This window comes from Nycticebus coucang, chromosome 8, assembly GCF_027406575.1.
Source record: "Nycticebus coucang isolate mNycCou1 chromosome 8, mNycCou1.pri, whole genome shotgun sequence".
Taxonomy (NCBI): Eukaryota; Metazoa; Chordata; class Mammalia; order Primates; family Lorisidae; genus Nycticebus; species Nycticebus coucang.
The window spans coordinates 100,677,157-100,691,195 of record NC_069787.1 but is presented as its reverse complement, the minus strand read 5'-3'; the positions used below and the strand labels follow the sequence as shown (position 1 = coordinate 100,691,195).

Genomic DNA, 14,039 nt, shown 5'->3' with positions numbered 1-14,039 from the left:
GGGCCATAGCAACTTCCCCTTGCTGCTTTAGCCCTGTCACCACTGAAGCTTGGATAGGGCTGGGCTCTGGGGTGACCCATGAATAAGACTCACTCTGTCCTCAGAGAGCTGTGGCAGTGAAGGGTATAAGCCCAGAGCCCACTGGGTTCCTGGTATTTGTGCGGAGAATGGGGAGGGTTCCTGTATTGGTCTGTCAGGCTGCTGTGACAAATCACCATGGACTGGGAAACTTGTAAACAGCAGGCATTTGTCACTCCCAGTGCTAGAAACTGGAAAGTCGGAGAACAGGGTGCAGATGCAGTGTGTGATGAGGGCCCCGTTCTTCAGAGGTGGTACCTCTCTCCCCGCCCTCACACGGTGGGAGGCAAACAAACTCCCTTGGGCCTCTTACAAGGGCACCCGTCCCATTCCTGAGGGTCCTACCATTGTGACCCAGTCACCTCCTAAAGCCCCTACCTCTTAATACTGTTGTGTTGGGGATTAGGTTTCCATTTATGAATTTTGGGAGGACACCAGCATTCAGACCATACAAGTTCAGAGCCTTCTGTGCCTTGTCCTGTTAGCTCCAAGATTCCACCTCTGCCATCATCCCATCTGCCACTTATCCCTGCTCCCCAACACCCACCTCTGTTCCAACACGCACACAAATCCTTCAGACATCTGTACGAAACAGACATACACAGAAAGCCCACATGTATGCATGCACACCCCATACTTTGCATATTACACATTCACATCCACGCGTACTATACACACGTTATGCTTACATGACACACGTGCATCTGCACACACGCATTTCACACACGTACAGACAAAACACACCACATATACCACACACGTACCCCTGCACCAAATACACACATCGCACACTACACATGCATCTGAACAGACTCACAATCTCACTCCCCTGTTCCCCACGCTCTCAGAGGAGCCTCTCCACTGTGACTATGCAACCCTGGCTTCCAGTGTCCAGCTGATAGACTTGAGGGACTTCCCTAAGGCTGGCTGCGCTCTCAAGGGTAGGTTGAAAGTCAGTTTCCCTGGGACTCCAGGGACCCAGATCATTTCTGCACCAGAAGAGGACCCTGCATGCTCAGCTTGGTGACCTGTAGCCAGCCTGTGCGGGTGAGAGGTCCCAGCTTTGCTCCTTCCTTCCACAGACACATACTGAGACCTGCCAGGGCTATTGTGAGCAGCATGGAGAAGGGTTAGGGAGAGAGCATGGTGCAGCCCCTGCTCTGAGTGCACGGCCGGCAGCAGGCAGGAGAGTGAAGCCGAGGTCAGGAGGAGGAGAGAGGGGGAGTCCAGGGCGGAGCTCATGCTGCATCTCCTCATCTCTCCAGCTTTTTCGACGTGTGGCATCGGCTCTGCCCGGAATGGAGAATGTCCAGGAGAAAAGCAAAGAAGGGAGTATCCTTTTTCTCTGATGTGTGAAAGATGTAGAGGAGAAGCCACTTAGTCACTTAGTGTAGCGGGTCAGCGCTTAAATGGCCTCCAGCCCCACCTTCTCTGGACTCCTTACAGGGCAAGGCTGAGCCCTGTGGCCATCAAGTCCTTTTCTGGCTGTGACCCTCTGTGCTGCTTCTAGCATGGGGACACCAAAGGGGTGCACGCAGAGTGACCCTGCCTGCCTTTACAGTGAGCATCCGTGTGTAGTTCATGAATACAAGCAAGTCTCCAGTGCAGGGAAGGCTCCTGTCCTGAGCATGTGAGTTCAACCAGTTTCAGTCCAGTCTACATGAGCTAGCCCCCCAGCACATGCCTCCTGCCCTATTCCACCTGTTTCCTGTGCCCAGCCCCAGGCGGCCCCTGAGGCCCCCCAGTGCTCTATGGCACAGTTACACAGCATCACACAGGCCGTCCAAACCTGAGGTAACACCTAGACATTGAAATTGGGGTCAGAGAGGTGGTCCGGTTTTCCCAGTGTCACACAGCATGTAAGTTACGGGGTCAGGAGTCATATGGGGGATTGTGTCTCCAGCCCTATTCCATTCTGAGACATTGTCCCTCTAAGGCCATATGCTGGGGCCAGATGAGAACTGTGCTGACAGGAAGGTAAAGGCGTTGCCAGTATGCTGGCACCCCTCACCTGGTCAGATGCCCCCACCCAGGTAAGCCACCAGAGAATGGGCACTCACACCCGGCCTGGGTCCTTCAGAATAGGGTGTGTCCCTACAGAGGACCTTCCCAGCACCCTCCACTCACCCCCTCTCTGAGGGAGACACCATGACAGATCAGAGAAGGGCTTTGGAGAGGTCAAAGAGCTGATGAGGTTCAAAGCAAAATGAGTAATTAATGTCCAAAGACACAGAGGCTATGACACTGCTGCTATGTTCTCCCTCGCCCTCTGCCAGGGCAGCCTACAGCGGGGTGGGGGGCAGTGCCAGGCTGGGCATGGAAGTTTCAAGGTTGCAGCAGGGGAAGCCTGACAACAATTCGTGAGTCAAGTTGGGCCTCTCAGCCTTCGTCAAGGAGCTCTCAGAGCACACTGAGATGCCCCGGGGGGACCAGGAAGGCCTAACGAGGAGTAGGTGTTCTAGAAGTCCCATGGTCTGGGTGTCCCCAGAAGATGAACAGTCTCCCAAGCAGAGTAGGTCTGAGAAGTATCTCCTGGCTGGTCAGTGACAAGACTCTGATTACAGTTAAGGAAACTGAAGCTTGGAGGCTTGTCCAGAGCACCCCATAGTTTTTGGCAGCAGAGCCAGGCTCCAGGCCTCATGGTGTCACACCTCCCCTGGGGCTCCTCTGGGGGACCAGGAGCATATAGACACCAACCTGCAGGGCAAAGATAAGAGCAGGACCAGGAGAGAGGACAGACAGATGCGGTGAGCCCTGCTGCACCTCCCAGCGAGAAGGACTGCAAACGGCCAGGGTGAGTGGTGACCATTTCATTTACATTCTCCCAGAGTCCCACCGGGGGGGCTCCATAGCCAGTCGGCCTGTGGCGTGTCATTCTGATGTGTCTAGCATCTCACACAGCTTTTTGGAAGGGAGAATACAGGGCAGATAGCAGGTGGACTGCACAGGCTGTGTACTCTGTGTCTCTTTCTCCAGCTATGGGGGCCCCTCATTTGGCCAAATGCACCCCCCATTTCACCGTGCCTGGGAGCCGGGTCACTGGGCCTCCTGTAAGGCAGGTGAGGAGCAGCCCCAGAGAGCCTAGGGGACAGGTGCAGCAGCTTCCACTCCGCCTCAGCCAGGGCAGTGGGCGGGCATTTCTGCTCACTAAAGGTTCAAATCAGGACGTTTTGAAGATGTGGACTTAGTGGGCATGTTCAGAATCGTGTTCAGCGAGAGAGCTTTCACACGGAAGTGCTGCTTCATTGTAAGCATTCACGTTCACACTTGTCCTCACCCACACCACTCAGGATTTGGTGTGTGTGTAGCTTGGGGCCCCACATGCTGCTCCCAGGTCCAGAGAGGGGCTGCTGCACCTGCTTTTCATACCCAGGACAGGAGGCATCCTGCAGGGCTGCTCTGGCCAACGCCTTCATCTAGCAGGACCACACACACACTAGTCTTCTGCTGTTTCAACTAAAGGGGACCAAGGGTCCACAAGATGGTAGAGCCACAGGCCTCTCGCCCTTCCACTCTCTGCACAAACACAGTCTGCCTTCGTGCACTGGGCCTGACTCCAACAAGGGTGGATATGCAAATTAACTCAGCACTAACATGGAAATTTCAAGAAGTGGTTCCAAGAAGATGGGGAGGGTGACACCCCAGCCAAGATGGAGAGTGTCCAAGTCCTCCCTGCTGGTTAATTCAGAGCTGGAAAGACATCCAGATGTTAGGATCCCACAGCCATCATACATGCTTATGAGCTGCGGTGTGTTGACACTCCAGGCGCTGAGAAGATTGTGCCATACATGACTTAGAGGTGCAGACTAGGGGAGCATGCACAGTTGGGGGGTTGGGGGGGCTAATTGATAGCAAGCTGTCTGGGCCCACACATCACTGTTCTGGGAAGCAGAGAGACGAGACAGTGGGCACAGAGCATGGTCTGTGACGAGTCACCCTTGGGCAGAGGAAAGAGGCCGGTGCACTGTGGCCATTTATGCTTGAAGGGCACATGGCAGGCCGCTGGAGCCCGTGGGTAACTTCCACAGTGAGTTTGCCCTCTGGCATATTATTTAGACACAGGTCCAGTAATTCTTCCTCACCCTTTCCAGTGAGCAAGCAGCCCCTGAGCATCATGTGACATTACAGAGGAGGCAACATTAGATATGTGTGAAAGCTCCTCGTGGAAGATCTAGACCTGTGCTCTCTAATGCTATAGCCACATGGGGCATTTACGTTTAAACTAGTTAAGATTCTGGCTGGGCACGGTGGCTCGTGCATGTAATCCTAGCACTCTGGGGGGCCAAGGCAGGTAGATTGCCCTGAGTTCATGGGTTCAAGACTAGCCTGAGCAAGAGCAAGACCCCATCTCCAAAAATAGCCAGGCGTTGTGGTGGGCACCTGTCATCCCAGCTACTCAGGAGGCTGAGGCAAGAGGATCGCTTAAGCCTAGAGTCTGAGGTTGCTGTGAGCTATGATGCCACCTCATTCTACCGAGGGTGACAAAGTGAGACTTTGTCTCAATAAATAAAAAACAAACAAAAACGAAATAAATAAATTAGTTAAGATTTGAGTTAATTAGAAGTTCACTTCCCCACTTACACTAGCATCCTTTCATGAGCTTAGTTGCTCATGTTGCTAATGGCTACAGGTTGGGTAAGTACAGACAATTTCTATCATTGCAAAAAAAAGTTTCTGGATAGTGCTATTCTAGAAATACGACTAGAATGGGTTTCCTGCAGTCTGTGCATTGGGCATCTCCCACAGGTGAGACAGGGATGGAGCCTGGGTGTGGGGGAGGGAATATCATTTCTAGGAGGAAAGAAGAGCATGAGCAAAGGACAGAAGGAAAGCACAGGACACATTTAAAGAAGGGGAAAATCTGATGGCGGAGCCCCAGTGAGCAAGGCAGGGGTGATGAGCTAGGATCAGCTTGTGGGGAGGCCTTGAATGCCACATCCTGGGCCCATCCCCAGATCTACTCAGGTAGAGCCCCGAGAGATGTATTTTTAACAAACTTCCCAAGAAGTTTTGATGCATTAGAGTACTCCCCATTCGAGTGCTGCTGTGCATTGAGCAAAAGTATTCTGACTCAAAATGGCATGAAATTCTTTCAATGGCAGTTGGGTAACTTTGGTGTCTGGCAGAACATAATGCTGTAGCAGTGGCCGTGCAGTCGGGTAACTTGGTGTCCGGCAGAATGTAAAGCCATAGCAGTGGCCATGCTTCCTGCTAGACCAGCGGTTTTCAGCTGGCACTGATATTGCCCCACTCTCCACAGGGGACATTTGGCAATGTCTTCAGATGCCTTCGGTTGTCATAAGTTGGAGCAGTGGGACAGGTGTTACCGGCATCTAGTGGGCAGTGGCGAGGATGCTTCTAAACATCCTGCATGCACAAGACAGCCCCCACAACAGAGAATTAGCTGGCCCAAAATATCAGTAATCTTCAACTTGAGAAGCCAGTCCAAGAGGGACTTAGAGTAGCGGGCTCATTTATGAGTATAACGCTGGAGTCAGATAGCCTTGGGTTTACACCCAGGCACCTTGGCCTCCTAGCCGGAAGGTGGGTCAAACGTTGACATGAGGTAAAGCATTTACAGCACCTACTCAGTGCCGTGTGGGACCGAGGATGGCTCAGTATCGCCTGGAAAGGCTTCACAGAAAGGCCCTTAACGCTGAGCCCTGGACTAAAGCATGAGGACATTTTCCACAGGTGGTGAGAGGGAGGGAGCTAGGAGCTGGGTGTGGCGGAGGGGGCATCATTTCTAGAAGGAAAGAATAACATAAGCAAAGGAAAGAAGGAAGCATGGGACATGTCTAAAGAAGGGGAAAATCTGGTGCCACAGTGGAGGCTCAGTGTGTGATGGAAGGAAGGGCTGAGCTGCTGCCAACTTGAGTGCCAGAGTGAGAAATCTGTGGCAGCTTTGTCTCTGTACCAGACTGTGATGTGACTGTCACCAGAGCTAACTATGGGAAGCCACTGTGCTGAGAGAGGGGTGGGTAGCCTCAGAGGAACACCTAGAGAAGACCAGGAGAACTCAGTGAGGCCTGCACCTGGGCCATCAGTGCTGGAGGGGGCTGGGCTGCCAGGCCAAGTGTGGGCCACAGACCACACCTGGCAGAGAGAAATGGCACAGCATTCTTGTCATTGGGTTTTCCAGAAACAGTGGGGAGTGGAGAAATAGATAGGTTTGCTTGACTGGACTAGAGAGGACAAAGGGTAGACTGCAGTGTGAAGCAGGAGGGAAAACAGTTGCTTTCTTTTTTTTGAGACAGTCTTGCTCTCTAGCTCCAACTGCAGTACAATGGCGCCATCATAGCTCACAGCAACCTCAAACTCTTGGACTCATGTGATCCTCCTGCCCCAGGCTCCCCAGTAGCTGGAACAGACTGCAGGCATACACCACCATGACACATATTTTTTTTCTATTTTTAGTAGAGATGGAGTCTCACTCTTGTTCAGGCTGGTCTCAAACTCCTGACCTCATGTGATCCTCCTGCCTTGGCCATCCAGCATGCTGGGATTACAGCAATTGCTTATTATCTACCATTTATTTATACTCTGCCATGGTATAAAAAGTGTATATATATATATATACACACACAAATAGGATAAAGTTGTACATACATATGTGTACACACACACATAGGGAGAATAAAGGTAGGAAAGGCAAGAAAAAGTCAGAGGTAAAGTCATACTCAGAATTCATGCCATGGCCATGTTGTTCTTACAGGTGGCCCCAAAAGTAGGCTCTAGGTCTCACAGCCAAAGCAGGAAGGGAAAATGTGAACTTCAAGAGACATGTGGTTTCTCATAGTACATAAGCTGAAAGCATCTTTGCTGTCATCCTCAAATAGGAGCCACAAAAGCATCCCTAGGATGGCAGCATCAAGTTGCACAGTCAGGCTTCTGGCACCACCCCACCCCACTCACCCCTGTCCCAGTGCAGTCTCACAGCAGGCACTAAAGCCTGGAAGAGTGATTCTGTGAGGTTCTCACTCTAATTAGAAGGTCTGGCTTGATGTCAGCCAGGCCGAAGAGCTCAATAAAGTCTTGGTTTTGAGCCTGGTGAGGTGCACAGAGGCACAGCCTCACTGTGCATTGTGAACCCGTTCCTTTGGTGGTTCTGGGAAGTGCTTCTCCAGCCCCTACAGTCCCTGAGGCATGAATGGACAAGGCGGGAGAGGGGGCTGTGCTTAGGCCCCATGGATGTGGCTTCTCACAGCGGCCATCTGCAGGATCCAGGTGACACACTATGACTACAGCGTGAGGGGTGATGTTCCTGCTACCACCCGGGGCAAGGCCTGCATACCTCTGGGCTTTGAGACGTGAGCATTCTTGCTGGGCTGGTGGGCTCTTCCCCTCCAGCACACTTTGAGGTGGGGCTGAAAGGTCATGGGGCTGAGGCTAGAGCTGGGAGCTGGCTTTTGAGCACTGGTCACCAGGGAAGGCTTCTGAGAAAGGGACCCCCTGGCCTTTGTATAGATGGTCATCCCACATCCCAGGACAGGCTTCACTTGGGGTGGACAGGCCTTGGGGGATGGGGTGGGTGAGTAGCGGAAGAGAAGGAGGGGTGGGAGCCCGTAACTTACACCCTTCCTGCCCCAGCCAAGCCAAGAGCTGAGTCCCTGGGTGTTCACAGAGGCACAAAACAGCAGTTGAGGGGTGCAGGGCGTGAGCAGGTGGCAGCTTCTCCATGGAGTGTCTTCCTTAGCTAGCCACCTGCAGTGATTGACATCAAGCTGGACAAGCCCCAGGAGCCCCCGGCCAGCGAGGGCGGCTGCTCCTGCTAATGCAGGGCGCCTGCGCGTCCTCCGACACTCCTTGCTTGTTGTGTTGCTTCCTATTGGTTAGCTTCCTAAGGGGGGAAAGTGAGTCTACCCAGATGGGAGGATTTTTGTTTTCTCTCTGTCTCTAGGAGTAGGGTGGGATGGGAGGGAGGCTGGGCATCAGGGATCACGTCACTCTTAACAGCTGTTACTTAAACAACTATTTTTTGGTTTGGTTGTAATATATTGTACTTTATTAAGATTGCCAAAAACTGTTAAAATTTAAAAAAAAATTTAAACCATGTGTATACAACTTTTTGCCAGATAAAAATGTAGTCATTTTTATTTGAAAAATGTGCTTTTTGTTTTTGTATATTTGTAAACTTACAGATAACCTTTTCCACACACCTTCTCCTTCCTGTTCTCTTTGAACTGTTCACCTCCTCTGCCTTCCTCCCATCCCCAGTCCAATAAATTAAACCAATTAACTGAGCAACTTAATTAGGCTCCAATCCCAGGCCATATGGCCCCACCATTCAGGCCCTATGTGGTTAAATCAAAGATTGGTTGAGCAAAACCTCGGAAGAGGGAGCTCTGCCTCTGCCCTTGCAAGGTGGCCAGAGTGGGATGACAGCTGTGGCCCTGCACTGAGACTGAGGTCTGCGGACTGTAGGGAGCCAGCAGCGAGTCCCAAGGAAGCTGCTTCTGCCTCTCTGTTCCCTCCCCTAGAAAGCCTTTAAGGGGGTTGAGGGTACAGGTGGCCTTGTGTTCCCTGTGCCCACAGTGACCAGCAAAGCAAGAGGTCATCGGAAGGATGGGGTGCTGTGGGCAGGTGTGTGCTGTGGTGGTGTGTGGCTTACAGACTGGGGCACCATGTGTAGTCTGGAAAATGTGTGAACCAACCTGCCCAAGTAGTCAGCACATGTAGCTGCGCTGAATCTAAGAAGTGCGATGGCTGACGTTGGGCAGCTGCCATCAAGCTGGAGCCTGTACCAGGATGTACCATGGAATTGGTCCATCTGTGACTGGGGAAGGGAGGATGGTTTGAAGGACCACCACCTTGAAAGTAATGTGTATGTTCTCAGATCCTCAGTTGCTAAAATTATTGAGTACTTTCTGGAAAGAGCTGATTTCTTGATATGTTTTCACCCCACTGGTGTGGTACAGTTGAAATCCCCGTGCACATGCCTGTGTGGATCTCGTGGCCCCACGCTGGCCACCCACGCGTATGGGTGAGATGTGGTCTGCAGAAGGCTGCCCAGGGTCCCACAACCTGCCCCCCAGAGAGCCATCCTTGCTGTCTTTAACTCATTTCTGAGAATGGCTTAGCCCTGAAGACCCATAAAATCTCTGAAGAGAACTCTCTCTTCTCACTTGGCCAGCGTTCCACGTAGACCCAGACTCACCGCCCTGAGCCTGCACAGAGCCAGGTAGCAGGCAGTGACTCAGGTCAGAAAACGTAAGCTCCACACTCCCAGCTGGCACTGGCTCTTCCCCAGGCTGCTCACGGGCCTGTCACGATGGGCTGAGTGACCATCTGGAGTGTGGTGAGGTGAACTCCTCCACAAGGCAGGACTCCAACAAGGTTGTTGGAATGAATTTTGAAACTTCTCAGAAACGAATGCAAAATGGCAGGCAGCAAGAGCAGCAGAGCCTGGCAGGACTGCTGTCCGTGCAGTGGGCCTGCCGCACACCCTCTGCCCAGGATCTTTAGAGAGGAAGTTACCTTCAGGGGCAGAAGAGATCCCACTAAGCATCTCCTCCAGAAGGCAAGGACCAATGTATGAACGTAATTCAAATGTCGTGTGTTTAGTTTTTATATGTGTGTACATAATTATATATAGAGATAGACTTGTGTATACACCTTCCACAAACACATCCTCACACAGAGAAATATGTGCTCAATGTATATTCTTGTTTTTCCTGCTCTCAAGTTGGAACTTGCATTGTGATAACAGTTTTGGAAATTCAAAAGTACTACAAACGTGTTGAAATAAGAAATACTTAATATTGTCAAATAACTTGTGATTGTCTTGCCATCAATAAAATAATGCATAGATGTGTTAAACTACAGGTAAAAATAGCCCACGGGAGTATCTCCACCATCTCCCTATGTACTTATATGCACGGGTGTGCGTGCCTGTGGGAGCAGTATCTCCCGAGCAGGGGCACACTCCCAAGTGGTGCTTGTCGGTAGAGTGCTTACTTACCTCGCGGGTATCTGTGGGAGTCCACATTACGGCATCCTGCCCCACGGGCAGTGGGGGCCATCATTTGTGGCCTCTGAGACTGCCCCATTTACAGGGATCTGCACTGGGTCACAGCGAATGAATGTACGGTGGATTTTTATTTTGCTGGCCCTGAAGAGTTGCTTTTCTTAAAATATCGTGTGAAACAAAGTAGAAGCTCAGTTCCCTTCCCATGTGCACACACATTCAACCACCACGGATCGTTTTTCAGTCCTGGCACAGAGGAGCCAGGACATGTGAGAGACCCAGCAGATGTCATGTGGCTTGACGTGGCCTTAGTTGAGTCCTACCTTTCCTAGCCTGCACGGAGCATCCTGTCTTGAGCCCAGGTTCTCCCCAGCCCCATGGCCTCCAAAGCTGCCGCCTCTTGTTCCCCAATCTCAGTGGTGCCGTGAGATTCCAGGGCCCTCCTTTCCTCGGGCCTAGGTCTGGGGTGGTGGCTGCACCCCTTTCATGGAAAGGTGCCGTCACTGCCTTCTTGCTTGTAGGTAGGATCTGGATTCAGACTTAAGGTTCCATAATAAAATGGTCAGGTGCTTTTGAAGATGCCATTGCCTCAGCAGCCCCAGTTGAGTACTGCATCTTTGCTGAGTCTAGATTGATAGCAGAGGGCAAAGTGGAGGATTCCCTTTAGAAAATGTTCTCAGTTTAGTTTTTCAGTCCTTCTCCCTAGAAACTAGACCTGATGTGGCAGACAAGCAGGATCCTCTTCTTTTGGTCTTTTTTCTTTAGGGATCTCAAAGGAAAGTTGTCAGTATTCCACATGCATCAGAAAAATTGAGTGTAGGATGGAAAAAGCTGACAGTGCATTTACACATGCATACAGAAGCCGCCATGAAGTGTGATGCCAGCATCTGTAGTAGTGCAGCTGCGGTTATGTAGTCCCAGGCTGGTCTGCCTGGTGGCTGTGGGCAAGTTTCCTTTGGTCAGAGGCCTCCCCGCTGTCACTATTGCCACTGTTGGGGCGTGGGGGGGAAGCATCAGCCAGATCAGTCTGTCTCAGAAAACAGCAACAGGATTAAAATGGTGGTAGCTAAGGGTGCAGAGACATCTAGGGTCAATGTCATCATCATCCTGGTGACTATCCAGTACCTGGAGCCTCTGCCCTCGAGTACCTGGTGTGACAGTAAAGGGATGGCATTGCTGGCTCTGGCATCCTGCAGATAGAACAAGCAGCCTAACTCCTTCACCAGACTCCGGGAAGGCAGGTGAGAGTGTGAGGACATGAGACCAGGTAGCCGAGGACTGAGGGACATGTATGAGCCACGTGAGGGGCAGCAAAAGGTCTGTGTGTGCATCAACCGAGCAGGGTCATATGCTCACTCGCTTCCAAACTACCTCTCCTCAAAGAATATGAGATGCTGCCAACTTGCTACAGCAGTGAGGTACAGGTCTCATAACCCCTCCTGTGTCACTGGCAGGAGAACCAAAATGGAGAAGGGTGAGTTGCTTATGATCACCCAGAGTCAGAGTGATCACAGCCAGTGTGTTTCCATTCTTCATCCATTGCTGATCCGTGTGTGTGCCCAACTGGGACTGCACTCCTGCAGTCAAGGACTTCTGTGCAGAAGTGTGTTCCTCAGACCAGCTCTACCCTGTAGTTAGGATAGAATATTCTTCCCAGTGTACTGAGTGAGCTCCGAGAGAATATAGGTGCATTTGGGGCCCCTCTATGGCAAAGAAGGGCCGTTCCCCAGGCCGACTGATTGTCAGGGCATTCTTTGAATTTTTTATTTTAATTAACTATTTAGGTATTCCAAAGCCTAAGAGATCTCAATGTACAAAACTCCTTGGACTCCAGACCCATGTCTGGGTATGGTTTATCAAGAAAGCCTTGCAAGGGAGGTTTAGATGGTTCCTTCAGGAGGTAGGAAACCTCCAAAGCATCAAAGGCCAGCCTGCATCTCGCGGTGTGCATCCCCTTCTCCCCTCAAGTTCCCCTCACCAACCCTTTAAAACAATTGGCTGTGAGGAGCACTGGGTGGCAATTCCATCTGTTATGGGCTCAGAAGGCATAGAGGCCATATTGACTTCACATTAAACTGTGTAAAATGTGGAAAAGACTCAGCATGTTGGTCGAACAATAAACTGTCCTAATTCTCAACACAAAGCTTCTTGTCTAATGTTTGCAAGTGGTGAAGTCATGTATGTGTGTGCAAGTGGTGCAGTCGTGTATGTGTATCGAGGTGGGGTGTTCCAAACAGAATTCCTCAAGTGCGTGTTCCATGAAGACCCTCTTCTCTTCTTGTGTCTGGGTGGTATCCTCACTACCCAAAGCCCTTTGCTGCTTCCTCCTATGCACCTGGGCTTTCCACCAACTCCAATGGTGGGAAGGTGGGATGCAGATTAAATCCACACATTCCCATGATCTCCATTCTGCCTAAAGGCTGATGGAAAGGGTGCCTCCAGGCAGAACTGAACATCAAGGGTGTGATACTCTCCATCATCCTCACTATCAGCTGGCCACAGCTGGGGTGCTTTGAGGGCAGCTAGCCAAAGAGGGCACAGAGGCCAAGATCAGGTGCATAATTCCCTAGTCTGAGATTGCTGGCAACCTCACTCAAAATTAAAGTGCAACTTCACTAATTGCCTTCCCACTTTAAAGGTTCCAAAGGATCCAGAACACCCTCTAATCTGCCAGCTCAGGGAAGCAATCTCTGATTGAAGAGACAGGAAATTGATGCTTCTTAGCCCTAAGTTTCTGTTAATAGCTGCCAGTTGTAAAACACGAGGTAGAGCACGTGGGCCAGGGGAGGCCTCAGCAGAACTGTTCCAAGAAAAGCAGTCATTCCCAAAGATGACAGTGCTCAGGGCAACATGAGCACTTCACCCCACAAAGGGACTGCATGATCTCTGGAAATGGCCTTCACGCTCACAGCTGCCCAGCAGCCCCTGCCCTTGCCTAAGAAAGCACTGCTGGGACCCCTCAGAATTGAAGGTGAAGATGACAGCGTCATGAACATCCTGCCTAAGCCGCACACAGGGGCACCCAGGGATGCTGCCCAGGGTTTCCTCAGCAGTGTACAAAAGTGGAGGTCACTATGCTAAACCCAAATTTAAATAAAAGCATATTCCATCTTTTTGAAACAAAATGATTTCATTACTTGAAACACTATTCAAGTCAACATGGCAAGTGCCTCACATGGCAGGGTCACAGGAGAACACTGGCATCCCAGGAGGTGCCAGGCAGGCCAGGAGGAGAAGGCAAAGCCACGGGCTACACGGCTGGCAGCTGACCACCAGCCAACACAGTGCACAGTCAAGTGCAGCCTTGAGGTGCTCACACCTGAAGGAGACAAGAGGGCAGCAAAGCCACACTGAAAAGGAGCCGTTCTTAAAAATGGGGCCATAAGCTTCTAAAAGCAAGAACTGTACTCTAGCATTGCCCGGGCCCACTGCAGCATTTGACATTTACTCAATGAAGGAGCACATACTAGGCTCTTGAAAGCAATCAAGACTTTCCAGCTTTATGGTTGAAAGGAAGTGGGGTTGTTTTCCTGTGCACATGAAGCCAGGTATAGTAATCACCTTCCTTTAAATGTGTGAAGGGGTGAGGCCGAGTGCAGGGTCAATCATACCTCCCTTCAACCTCGAACTCAAATGATCCTCCTGCCTCAGCCTCCCAAGTAGCTGGAGCGACAGGCATGCACCACCACATCCAGCTGTTTTAGGTGGGGATGGGGTCTCACTATGTTGCCCAGGCTAATCTCAAACTCTGGTCCCCAAGCAGTTCTCCTGCTGGGCCTCCCAAAGCACCGAGATTACATGTGTGAGCCACTACACCCAGAACCCAGCCAGAGGAAGGCATCTTAATTCCAGCTAATGGCTTCAGGTGAGGTTGAATATAAATCAAGTGAAGCTTTGACAATTCTGTGCTGACTCAAACTTCAAAAAAATGAAAAAGGGTCCGAGGCTAGTGGACTGCCTAAGCTCACAGGTTTGAGACCAGCCTGAGCCAAAG

At 51.1% G+C, this 14,039-nt stretch overlaps 1 protein-coding gene across 1 annotated transcript in view; it reads left to right on the top strand.

Annotated features, from left to right (window-relative positions):
* RAB6B (RAB6B, member RAS oncogene family) overlaps window positions 1-12,182 on the top strand; it is a 79,351-nt gene extending 67,169 nt beyond the window's left edge. Inside the window, exons 7-8 of the mRNA XM_053599598.1 lie at window positions 1,344-1,410; window positions 7,789-12,182. Of these exons, the coding sequence (XP_053455573.1) occupies window positions 1,344-1,410; window positions 7,789-7,853 (132 nt within the window). The 3' untranslated portion in view covers window positions 7,854-12,182. The remainder of the gene's footprint in view (window positions 1-1,343; window positions 1,411-7,788) is intronic.
* Window positions 12,183-14,039: the final 1,857 nt, after the last annotated feature.